At 47.5% G+C, this 11,753-nt stretch overlaps 2 protein-coding genes across 3 annotated transcripts; one reads left to right on the forward strand and one right to left on the reverse strand.

Annotated features, from left to right (window-relative positions):
* Positions 1-449: 449 nt before the first annotated feature.
* On the reverse strand, positions 450-6,907 carry CSNK2B (casein kinase 2 beta). 2 transcript variants are annotated; one of them, XM_074236711.1, is made up of 7 exons: positions 6,741-6,907; positions 3,518-3,600; positions 2,760-2,862; positions 1,915-2,030; positions 1,263-1,338; positions 928-1,117; positions 450-710 (listed from the first exon to the last, which is right to left on the reverse strand). In XM_074236711.1, the coding sequence occupies exons 1-7, from the start codon at positions 6,787-6,789 to the stop codon at positions 620-622; spliced, it is 708 nt and encodes a 235-aa protein (XP_074092812.1). In that variant the 5' UTR covers positions 6,790-6,907; the 3' UTR covers positions 450-619. The 2 variants fall into 2 exon arrangements, with proteins under 2 accessions (XP_074092812.1, XP_074092813.1); XM_074236712.1 differs by lacking the exon at positions 6,741-6,907 and adding an exon at positions 4,100-5,130.
* A 617-nt stretch (positions 6,908-7,524) lies between these two features.
* GPANK1 (G-patch domain and ankyrin repeats 1) lies at positions 7,525-10,286 on the forward strand. Its single transcript, XM_074236710.1, has 2 exons — positions 7,525-8,137; positions 9,578-10,286. Exons 1-2 carry the CDS (start codon positions 7,569-7,571, stop codon positions 10,056-10,058), a joined length of 1,050 nt encoding a protein of 349 aa, XP_074092811.1. The 5' UTR covers positions 7,525-7,568; the 3' UTR covers positions 10,059-10,286.
* The last annotated feature ends 1,467 nt before the right edge of the window (positions 10,287-11,753 follow it).

The following is an 11,753-nucleotide window of genomic DNA, read 5'->3' on the forward strand; positions in this document are numbered from 1 at the left end:
AACCCCAAACGTGTAAAGTTACACCAAGGCCAGAAGGCTGGACTCAATGGGAGTAAGCAGGCAGGGCCACCTGACCTAATCACACCTTCCCTGGCAGGCACCTGCTGACTTCACAAAGATCCACTCCACCCTGGGACATTTTTGTTTATATCATCACATCTCCAATTTTTGTCTTAAAGATAATGTGTAAAATTTTGAAAGGGGCAGTGACTTTAGAAAGTCTTAAGTTTTCTTTAGAAACTCGAGTGACAGAATTTCAAGTAATTTACCCTCCTCCTGACTTTACCTCTATGTTCCAAATTTGATTTCTGCTCTTCTCTCAAATACAATTTTATGGTGCAAACTAGGCCAGTTCTTTTGGGTGGGGATGGGTAGTAGGCTATGAATGCCCACATTTCGATCATTTTTTAAAATTCCCCTTTTAAACCCCAGTTATTGGGCTGAAGCTGTGCCTTTTCCTCCATTTTATTTCATACTCCCACCATACCACCACAATAATGACTTCTTAATTTAAACTAAAAACCATTAGGGGTTCTGGAAAGGTGTGTGTATGTACTGGGGGTGGGGGTGGGGGAATGATGTCACAGCCTGAGGTGTAGGGGGGAGGGGAGGAGATAAGTCAGCGGATGGTCTTGACAGGGCTCTTGAAGTTGCTGGCTGCCTGAAGCTGCAGTTGATAGGCCATAGGGTGGATCTTGAAGCCATACAGCCTGGGAAGAAGGAAAAGATCAAAAAAAGGGAAAAGTGGGACACTAGTCACCACATTCTCAAACCCACTGTTGACTGAAATCTAAAGGGCCCCCTTTGGGATCATCTCCCAACAAATAACCTCTAGCTTCCTTCACTTGGTTTTCAGGGGAGGTATTCCCAAGAAAAGGGGGATGGTGAAGCCTGATCAATCTACCCCGGTTCTTCTTCCATTCTCACCTGGGCACAAATTGGTTGGCAGGCCGTTTGGGTCTGTACTCAGGATGCACCATGAAGAGCATGTGGGGAAAACCAGTGCCAAAATAAGCACCATCTGTGTGGTGGTGCCTGGACGACTTGGGAGTGTAAACATCCATGCACTTGGGGCAGTACAGCTTCACCATGGCCTCACCTGGTATGTCTGATAATCCTAAGAGCAGTGGGAAGTAATTTCAGCATCTGATTCTTCACCTTCTGCCTGCCTCCAACCTATGACCCAGGCTTTTGGTCCCATAAGCCCCAACTCCACTCCTCCTTAGGAATTCCTTCCCTTCCCCCCCCCCCCAAATACTTACCAATGGGCAACATGGTCTGGTTTTCACAATATACACGGGGACAATAGCCAAAGTCTCCCTGCTGGTATTTTTCCAACTGAGAGGGGAAACATTGGGAAATAGTAGCATATTTTAAGGTATTGGTCCAAAAAGAGGTTGTACATAAATATATATATATATATATATATATATATATATATATATATATATATATATATATATATATAAGTTTTCTTTGGGGTACATTTCCACCACAGGTATAAAGTACTCCCTTTATCTCTAAGGTATTTGAAATAGCTAAGAACCAATTATTCCTTTCCCCTTACTCTCATCATAACACTTGTCTGTATAGACATGAAATTTCTTAACTTTGTTCTTATGAAGTTACTGGTTGCCTCAAAGGAAGATAGTAATTCCCCAAATGTTACTTTCCTAATAGAGCATAAAAACCACTCAGGAACTACAGAAAATTCTGTCATTAATAATAAACAAAAACTAATTGTGGGATAGCCCAATTTTAAACTTCATTTTCTCAGATGGGAAAATCCTATGTAATTTCTAATCCCTTGTTTTCTAACTCTTAGGATAAAAAAAAAAGTTATTTTCCCTTATGTTTCTTTTTATTTCTTCAACAATCAGTAAACAAAATTAGATTGAGGTGGGATAACCTCACCATCTGGGCGATGCCACGATTTGTGAGGATGTAGCGGGCATGAATCAGTCCATACAGCATCTCAGCTGCCTGCTCGATCAGGTCACTCTGGTTGGGGTTGTCCTCCAACTCCTCATCTGAAACATGCCCCCCACACCCAAACCAGGATCCAGTCAAGCTGTCACTCATCCCTTTCCCCATGAAGCCCTACCCATCCCCAGGAAATACCAGTCAAGTCTATCTTCCCTCCACCCTCCTTTTGTCTCCAGCCCACTCACCCTTAACCTGGCCCAGGAACTTGGGCTCAACTGTCAAACTAACCTAGAAAAACAATGCCCTCCATGGAATACTGCTATATAAATCTCCAGAGTTCCCTCCTGCCTCCTCCCTACAAATCTAACACAAAAATGAATGCAACAGAGCTGTGCTACTGGTCAGAAGCTGGGAACAGGAAATTGGAAGATACTAAGAGAAAGGGAAAAACTGAGGATGGGGTGATGATTTTTGCAATTAAAATCAAGATGTGGTAGGAGTTATAAGACAGGCTCAGAGTACTGAGGAATTTTATTAGAAGTCAAAAAATCGGGGCAACTAGGTGGTGCAATGGATAGAACATGGACCCTGGGGTCTGGAAGTACCTAAATTCAGAATCATCCACAGGCACTTAATTACCTAGCTGTGTGACTTTGGGCAAGTCACTTAATCCTATTGCCTTGCAAAAACAAACAAAAAAAGTCAAAAAATGTAGGCAGGAGTTGTGGGTACAGAAAAAGTTAGAGGATTCATATTAGGGAGCTTGGAATAAAGGAAAAGAGTCAGGCATCTTAGAAAACTGTAATAAAAGAGGCAGGTGGGGGGCATCTCACCAGGTTCCAAGTCGAGGATCATGTCTAGTGCCTGCCTATAGTGGGGCACTTGTTCATTGAGTCCTGTGAGATTGAACTTGTCTTGGATATAGTCTTCATCCACCTGTTAGAATACAAAGGAGGAAAGTATCCTGACATTTGGAAGATTAGCACCAGGATGGTAGGAAAGATAAGTTACCTCTGACATGTTACATAACAGAGCCATTATCTATTTTGCTCCCAAAGGCACCCTACATCTCAATCACCCTCTCCTTACCACAGCAGTTATTTGCCTCTCCGACAAGCCATTTCAAGGCTTTCTCTTTCATGACAACAGAGCAAGGGGCTCTTAATCCGGGGCCTGCGAATTTGTTTTCCCCAACTCAATATTTTGATAACTATATCAATACGATTGGTTTCTACTGTAATGTTATTTTGTATCTCTAAGGTGTTCATGAGTTCACCAGACTGCCAATGCCTACTACATGAAAAAGAACAAGACCGCCTAGAGTTCCTCAATGGAAGAACAATACCCCAAGTAAAATATACCCACTTCAGATTCTTAAGCCTCTCCTATGGAGAACTCCTGGATGGGTTCCTGAAAAATGAGGCAGCTTCAGGAGCGTAATGACACGCTCCACCAAGGCTGGTTAGTATCGAGGAAAGAGACTAGGCACTTAACTCCCAAGAACTAGAGACGAGGAGTAGCCATGTGGAGGATAGTATCTGCGGGTGAGTGGGGCACAACCTGGGGAGCCCTCTCTGACTAGAGATCTTACCTCACAGAAGAACTCATTGCCACGAAGCCCACAGAACCAGGAGATCCACGACACTTCCTCTGAGCTACTCATCTTCACGTCGGCTGAGGGGACAGAGGTGAGCCTGGAGAAGGGCAGGCTCCCCCCGGAGCTCCCCGTCCCCGGGATGCCGGCCCTCTCGGGGCCCCTTCGCGGACTCAGTTACCGGGGAGCCCTGCTCCTCTCCCCCGCCCCGAGCCCCGAATTTCTCCATGTTCACCTCCTCGGCCGAGTCTGCGCTCCCCGAGGCTCAGAACCCTCGCGCGTGTGTGGGGGGCGGGCCCCCTCCTCGCCCCTCGCGGGTCCCTCGGCCGCCCAGGGCACCCTCTCCTCCCCCCGGGGGGCCGGGCCCAGGCAGCTTCCGCGGGGCCCTCAGCCCTTGCCCACAGGCTTCGGGGCGGCTCCGGGCCAGGCCCTGGGGGGGCGCCGCGCGCCCTGAGCCCGGGCCCGCCTCGGATCCGGGGCCACCGCGGCCTCCCGTCCTTCCTCAGGACCTCTCCCTCCCCAAGGCCGAGCGTCCCCGGGTCCCGCCCCCAGCGTGCGGAGGGTCGTGCTCCGACTCACCGACCGGGCCGGGCTCGGGAGGGAGAGGGCCAAGCTGCTCCCGGGGCGGCGGCGGCGGCGGCAGCAGCGAAGCCGCGCAGCTAAGGCCGCGGACCCGACCGCGGCAGGAGAAGTGGTGGGGGGCGAAGGGGGAAGGGAAGGGGGAAGAGAAATGGGAGGGCGGGAAAGCAGGCAGGGCGCAGGCGCAGCACACCGGGCTTCCCCGAGGAAGACGGGAGATGGAGTCTCCAGGCGCGGCGAGGCAGGGCTGAGCCTACGACTTCCGGGAGACACCCGGGCCCCGGCCCTCTCAGAGAAATAGGGCAAGGGGCGGGGCCGCAGAGGAGGAAGCACTCGGGCAAGGCGCTGGGGACGTGATTCGAGAACGAGGTAAGCGCTGGTGAACATGGGAAACGTAGTTTTGTGCCCTGGACTAAAGTAGAGTTGGAGGATCTACAATAATGGTCTAGCTCTTCAGCCTATATTCAATTTACTGTAAACCAATCTAGCTGTTCTCTCTCAAGCATATTTTTAATCATTATCTCTCCTTTTCTCGCAGCCCTCATCCCCCTAACTAGCCATCATCCCATTCTCTTCAATCATTCATCATTCAATTCTTTTAACAAACATTTTTTAAACATGTTACGTTCAAGGCATTGAAAGAGGGTGGGATTACAAAAGAAACCCTGAAAACAGGCCCTGTAAATGTACGGTGATTACATGTATTCCAGTACTCTTGTTGATCTGTAATCTCATTGATGATATTCTTCGATTTCCCTATGAGGTACAAGATAATTAAGAGAAAATGAAAATCTAGGATTAGGAAAGACTTCCTAGTAAGGAGTTGGCATCTGAGTTGAGCCTTGAAAGAAGCTAAGAATTCTAAGAGATGAACGGGATGAAGTGCATTACAGAGACCAGGAGCATTTTTCCTATGCATTTTCCTAAGTAGGACGACAGAGTTGTTCCCGTACATATCTCACAGATAGAGTAGCCAAGGTAATGGACTTAACTTTTCAGTTTATTCTTAATTTTTAAAGCTATAGCACTGAACTGAAGAAAATGGAATGCCAAATTCAGAGAAAAGCAAACAGGTCAGTTTCACTATAACATAAGAGTAGATAAGAGATTAGTGTGCAATAAATTTGGGAGGTAAACTCAAGCCAGAGTAAATGCTGAATTGAGGAATTTGTATTTTATGCCAAGAGGCAACAGTAAGACACAGACCTTTCTGAATTAGGGGAGTGCCACATTCAGTCTTGAGATTAAACAAGATTTTTTTTTTTCTTCTATGTTAAAGACAGAACAAACTGGAAGCAGAAAGAGCAACTGGTTAGGTGTGATGGGTGCTGGCTGCACGGTTGGAAATGAGTTTTGTTTTGGACGTGTTGAGTTTGAGATTGCTACAGAACATCCAAGTGGAGATGTCCAACAGCCAGTCAATAGACTATCCATCAATGTTTTTGTCTTTGTATCCCAAACGTCTACTACAGTTACCTGATACACTGTAGATGCTTAACAAGAGTTTACGGAACCTAAGAGATAGAACTTGGAATTTGGGAACAAGATTAAGGTTAGATTATATAGGTTTGGGAGATCTTTGGATAGAGATGATAATTGAATAAATGAATAAAGAAATGTGTAGAGAGAGAAGAGCAGAGGGTTCAAGACACAGCCTTAGGGGGAACACTCATGCTTAATGGTTTTAACACTGAACTGTGGTGAGGTGGAGCTAAGAGAAAACGACTGAAGTTCCAGTAAAGGAGACCAAGAAATGGCCATTCAGGTTGGAAAACGAGGACAGAGCAACATGATGAAACCCAAGTAGGAAGCAAGTATTTAAGGAGGAGGGGTAATGAATTGTGTCAAAAACTGAGAGCTTATGAAAGATGAGTGAGAAAAGAGCCATTGGATTTATAATTTTAAGAAAACTAATAATTTATAATTGAGAAATTATTAATAACCTTGTAAAAGAACATTTTTGGTTGTGGTAATCTAAGAGAGAAGTCTTTTTCCAGGAGTTTGACTATGAAAAGCATAGGTTTTAGGATGATAACCTGAGTGTGTACTTCAGTCAAATGAAGGTTTAGGGAAGTATGATAAAGGCCAGAATATGTTTGTAGACAGGAAGGAGTCAGTGGATAAGAATTTGAAGATGAGAAAGTTTCTGGAGGAGATAAGACAAAGGAACAAACTGAGAGGAGATTGTCAAGAAGGGGTGCTTTCTTCTAAGAGCCTGGCACAAGGGAGAAAATGGGTGATAATTGAGAGGGTCAGCATATAGAATAGGCGAGAAACAGAGTTCATGAAGGATGGCTTCTATTTTCTTAGTAAAGTATAAAGATCTTCCCTCATTTTTACCTCTCCATCATAGTTCATCATCTTCTTTCTTCTTATCCAGTTTCATTACTCCCACCTTTTATTTACTTCTCCAAATTGCCAATTGGCTCTTACCATCCCCTATTCCTACCTCTCCACAAATCTACCAGGTTAGCCCCTATACGCCAGCTCTACAAAACAGGTCCCCATAGTCACCCTCCCCCCTGACAGATTTCTTCTTTGCCCCTTCTCTGCAAAGAAGAGAGGGTGTTAGCACTGGGGAGTGAAAGGGTTTAACCCCAACCTCTAGGGAAGGGGCTTGTCATGGGAGGGGGAAGCTAACCTGAGGTGGCACCAGCCATCCTGTTAGTTGTCCCCTTGCCCTTCTCCATCTCCTCCTCCTCCTCTCTTAGGAGCTAGGCTGGGCCCGAAGCAGCTCAGGGCTCTTTGTATAGCCCTCAATTGCTGGTTGAACTAAGAGTGAGAGGCAGCGTGGCCCAAATTCACGTTTAGACTCGGCTGCACCCCGCAGGCCTGTGCCCACCTTCCGTGGGCAGCTGACTCCACAGAAAGCCTATCTCTGGCCCCGGGGTATGGGCTTCGGGGGCCACCTTGGGAGGAACGAGGAGCATTGTGGGGCGTTATGCAAACGAAGAAGCCTAACGGCTGGCGCCCTCCCCTCCCCCACGGAGATGTCCGAGCCTCTGGGCTGGCGCCGGCTCGCGCTCCGCAGCGATTCGTATCTACCCGGGCTGCTAAGGGGCGGAGGAAAGGCTGGGCGTGAGGAATCGTGAGTGCGTCCGTGTCTGGGTGCGAGTCCGTCCGTCCGTCCGTCCGTCCTCCTTTTTTTTTTTTCCATCGTCGTCCAGCGTGGGGCTGCGGCGGGCTCTGCTGCCAGCTCTCGCTGGAAGCCGCGGCGGCGGCGCGCTTCGAGTCTCCCTTTGGCTCCGGACCACCTCATTGCCCTCGCCCAGCCGCGGCTCGGCGCAGGCGCACGCTGGGCGGTTATCGCTTCCGGGGCGTTTGCTCCGAGCACAGGGAAGTGGACGTGGGTGCGGACGGGGCCCTGCTGCCATCGGCGGCGGCGGCGGCGGCGGGCAGACCCGGATGCCCCCCTCCGGGTGGGGCACGTTCTAGGCCCAGACTCGGCCCTTTCCCTGCCGCGGCCGGCATGACCCTCCCCGCCCCCATCGCCTTTGTCCCGGCCCGAGACTCGAAGGAGCTTGGGAAGGACGGGTGCCGGCCGGCGGAGCTGGAGCCTCCCCTGGACGGGGCAGCCGCCCGGGGCTTCTACGAGGCCCTGGTCGGGGTGGAGGGGGGCTTCCCCACGGAGACCCCGGGACTGCCCGGGGCACCTCCCAAGGGGAGAAGATGGACGCGGAGAGCGGGAGCCCCTGCGGCCGGCCGCCCGAGCGAGGGGCCCTGGGACGCGCGCACGGCGCGGCTGCTGCGGGCCGCGCAGGCCGGAGACGTGCGGCAGCTGCGCGCCCTGCTGGAGCCCGCGGGCCCCGGCCGGGGCGACGTGAACGCCCGGGACTTGTTCTGGTGGACCCCGCTGATGTGCGCCGCGCGGGCCGGCCGGGGGCCCGCCGTGCGCTACCTCCTGGCGCGAGGAGCCGCCTGGGTGGGCGTCTGTGAGCCCGGAGGCCGCGACGCGGCCCAGCTGGCCGAGGAGGCCGGCTTCCCCGCCATGGCCCGGCTCATCCGGGAGAGCGGCGGAGAGCGGAGGCCCGAGGCCCGGTGAGGCGGCGCTTGTCCCTGGCCCAGTCAAGCGGCCTTTCCCCGAGCACCGAGCCGGGCGCAAGCCCCAGGGAGCGCCCTCTAGTGGGGAAAGCTCTGCGCCGTGCCTAAAGGAGAGAAAGGGGGATTTTAGCTTGACTCGAAACCGGGAGGTGGAGGCGGGGAGGGAGAGAGAACAATCCGGGAGTGGGGCACAGCTGGAGAAAATGCCCAGAGCCGGCAGGGGAAGGGGTGCTCTGCCCTAGGAACAGCCAGAAGATTATCACTGGATGTCGGAGAATGAGGCAGGGAATAAGGTGTAGCAAATCTAGAAAGGAAGGAGAGGCTTGGTTGTATTGAAGAATTTTGAAGGCCAATTTATTCAGAAAGTGATAGCCACTGGGTCAAGACCCTTTCTACCTACCTCTCAATATCGCAGTGGTCTACCCCACCTTATTAAGGAATAATGCCTAGGGGTCAGTAATACCCAGACTGCTTTCCAAACAGGAATCCTGATCACTTGAGATTGTTCTGTGATTGCAGGACCCTGGTTTCCAAGAGGGTGAGGAGAGAGAGAGAGTGTGAGAGTGAGAGTGAGAGTGTGTATCCTGGGAACATGACTTAGTTAGACCTGATAGTTTTTTGTTTTTTTTTAATGAGCATTGGGACTAAACCAGGTTGAGAGTGACCAACAGGCCTCAAATACATCTATGAATTTGGGTGATATCTTCCCCAAGCATGTGAAGACTTCCTTCCATGGAAGAATGGATGGCTGAGAGCAATTTGTTCCAAGATCATGAAGGCAGTTAAAGCAGGCACTATGGACTTTGGTCACACACTAAAGACACAAGGCTCAGCTTCTGTATCTTGGGCCACAGGCAGTTGTCTTGACTTTTGTCTTTCCACTGAGCTTTGATGACTCTGGAAGACTAGTTCAGTGGAACTAATTATTCATGTTCCTGGTAGTCTTTTTCAACTCCAGAGCTGAATGAACTATTCTTAGAACTTATGTCTATTAATACATTCTTCAAAGACTTACTAAACACCTGTAGACTCTAAGGCACTGTGTCTGCTCTGGGTTGGGTACACAAAACTACATAAATCCCTTCCAAGAGTCTACTGGGTTCTGCTATGATGCTGTTCTTTACTATCCCTGTGACTTGGGGAAGTCATTTAAATATATCTGGGCTTCACAGTTCCTTATTTGTAAAATAGGGAGTGGAGTTGGCCTTGATAATTTCTAAATCTTCTTAGTTTTAAATCTATGACCATTTCTCCATAATTGTTTTATTGGGGTTTATTGAAAACCACAAAAGAACTCCAGAGTACTTTAAGAAAAATAGTGGATAAAATATGCCCACATATGTGTGATCAGGGTTCTTGGAAGAGATAGCAACTGAACTGGACCTTTTGAAAGCAAGCCCATCTTCATTCTTTTTTTGCTACCTTCTTTTTTTCCAGGCCCTGTTCTCCATTGCCAAAGTACTGTGAGACTTGTAACTCCCATTACCGAGATCCTAATCACAACAGCTCTACTGCTCACCTCCTGTCCCTGTCCCCTGGACCTCAGCCTCCCCCCTTTCCTCCAGGAGTTTCTACCTCTAGCCCTGGCTTCCAATTGTTAGTAAAGGGGGGCTGGGAACCTGGATTAGGACTGGGACCTGGGGGTAGAGGGCGGACTGCCCCCATTCCCACAATCCTCAAAAGAGACCAGGAAGGTTTGGGATATAGGCCAGCTCCCCAACCTCGAATCACACATTTCCCTGCTGGAGATCTTCGGGCTGTGACTGAAAGAAAAGGAGCACCCCGGGCTGCCTCTTTGGACAAGAGAGAAAAGAGACTTCAAGAGGTGAAGAGTCAAATTTGGGAGCAAAACCTACGAACTTATATGAACCTTGACTCTGATCATGACTATAAAAATTTTTTGGAGATCTGTGACTAGCTACCTACCCACAAGTATTATTACTGCTGACATCTGACCTGAACTTAGAATTTCAGTCCCTTGGGTTTTCCTAGAACTGGAATCTTGAATTTTTTTTTTTTTAATGATAGGTTGATTTAGGCTTTGCTGGAGGGATATTGCAAATGTTGCTTCAGCCCTGCTTAAAGTTGAGAAATAAACTTGTTTCTTCAAAGTTTTGTTGTTTGTTATGTTTTTCTTCTTTGGAGGGCATTTTGAAGTATAGTGGGACTGGGGGTAGGAGAGTGGGGACAGCAGCAGTAAGCTGGGATATCTTCTGTCTTGGCTGTGTGGTTTAAGATGATGGGATTTAGAGCTAGAGGAAGAGAGATCAATTCATCCAATCCATACCTTTTTAAAAAAATTTTATTTATGCCAATGGGATTAAGTGACTTGTCCAAAGTCACAGAGCTAAGTAATTGTCTGAGACTGGATTTGAACTCAGGTCCACCATGCTCTATCCACTGGGCCACCCAGCTGCCAAAGAAATCAAGTAACTTACAGTAATCACTATTTTTATTTTTTCTAATTGCAAAAATAATTTTTTTAGGTTATTTTTTTTTCAAGGCAATGGGTTTAAGTAGCTTGCCCAAGGCCACAGGGCTAGGGAATTATTAACTGTCTGAAATCAGATTTGAATCCAGGTACTCCTGACTACAAGGCCGATGCTTTATCCACTGTGCCACCTAGCCACCCTGCAAAAATAATTTTCAACAATCTTTTGCAAACTTTTGAATTCTACAATCAACAAACATTTTAAGTGCCTGTGTTAAGTAATTCTTTGTCTTAGATAAATATAAACTCTTGACATTTAAAACATTTTCCATTCTGGTTGGAACAACCTATCTTTCTAGACTAATTTCACACTACTTTTTTTTAAATTCTTTTTTCTCTTTATTTTTCCAATTATATGTATATAATTTTCAGTATTCATTTTTGCAAAGTTTTCTCCCACCCTCAGATAGCAGGTAATCTGAAAAAGCTTAAACGTATACATGCTTATACATGCTTAATATATATTTCCATATTGGGTCACACTGAAAGAAGAATCAGAACAGAAAGGGGAAAATCATAAGAAGGAAAAAGCAAAGTTAAAAAGGTGAAGATAGTATGCTTTGATCTGTATTCAGATTCCATATTTATCTGAATAAGGATATTTTTTAAAAAAATTTATTTCTTTTGAGTTTTACAATTTTTTCCCTAATCTTACTTTCCTCCCCCCACCCACCACAGAAGGCAATTTGTCAGTCTTTACATTGTTTCCATAGTATACATTGTTCCAAGTTGAGTGTGATGTGAGAGAAATCATATCCTTAAAGAAGAAACATAAAGTAAAAGAGATAGCAAGATCAGACAATAAGTTAACCGTTTTTTTTTTCTAAATTTAAGATAATAGTCCTTGGTCTTTGTTCAAACTCCACAGTTCTTTCTCTGGATACAGATGGTATTCTCCATTGCAAACACCCCCAAATCATCCCCAATTGTTGCACTGATGGAATGAGCAAGACCTTCAAGGTTGATCATCACTCCCGTGTGGCTGTTAGGGTATACAGTGTTTTTCTGGTTCTGCTCATCTCACTCAGCATAAATTCATGCAAATCCCCCCAGGCTTCCCTGAAATCTCGTCCCTCCTGGTTTCTAATAGAATAATAGTGTTCCATGACATACATATACTAC

The sequence above is a fragment of the Macrotis lagotis genome, chromosome 5 (assembly GCF_037893015.1).
Source record: "Macrotis lagotis isolate mMagLag1 chromosome 5, bilby.v1.9.chrom.fasta, whole genome shotgun sequence".
Classification (NCBI taxonomy): Eukaryota; Metazoa; Chordata; class Mammalia; order Peramelemorphia; family Peramelidae; genus Macrotis; species Macrotis lagotis.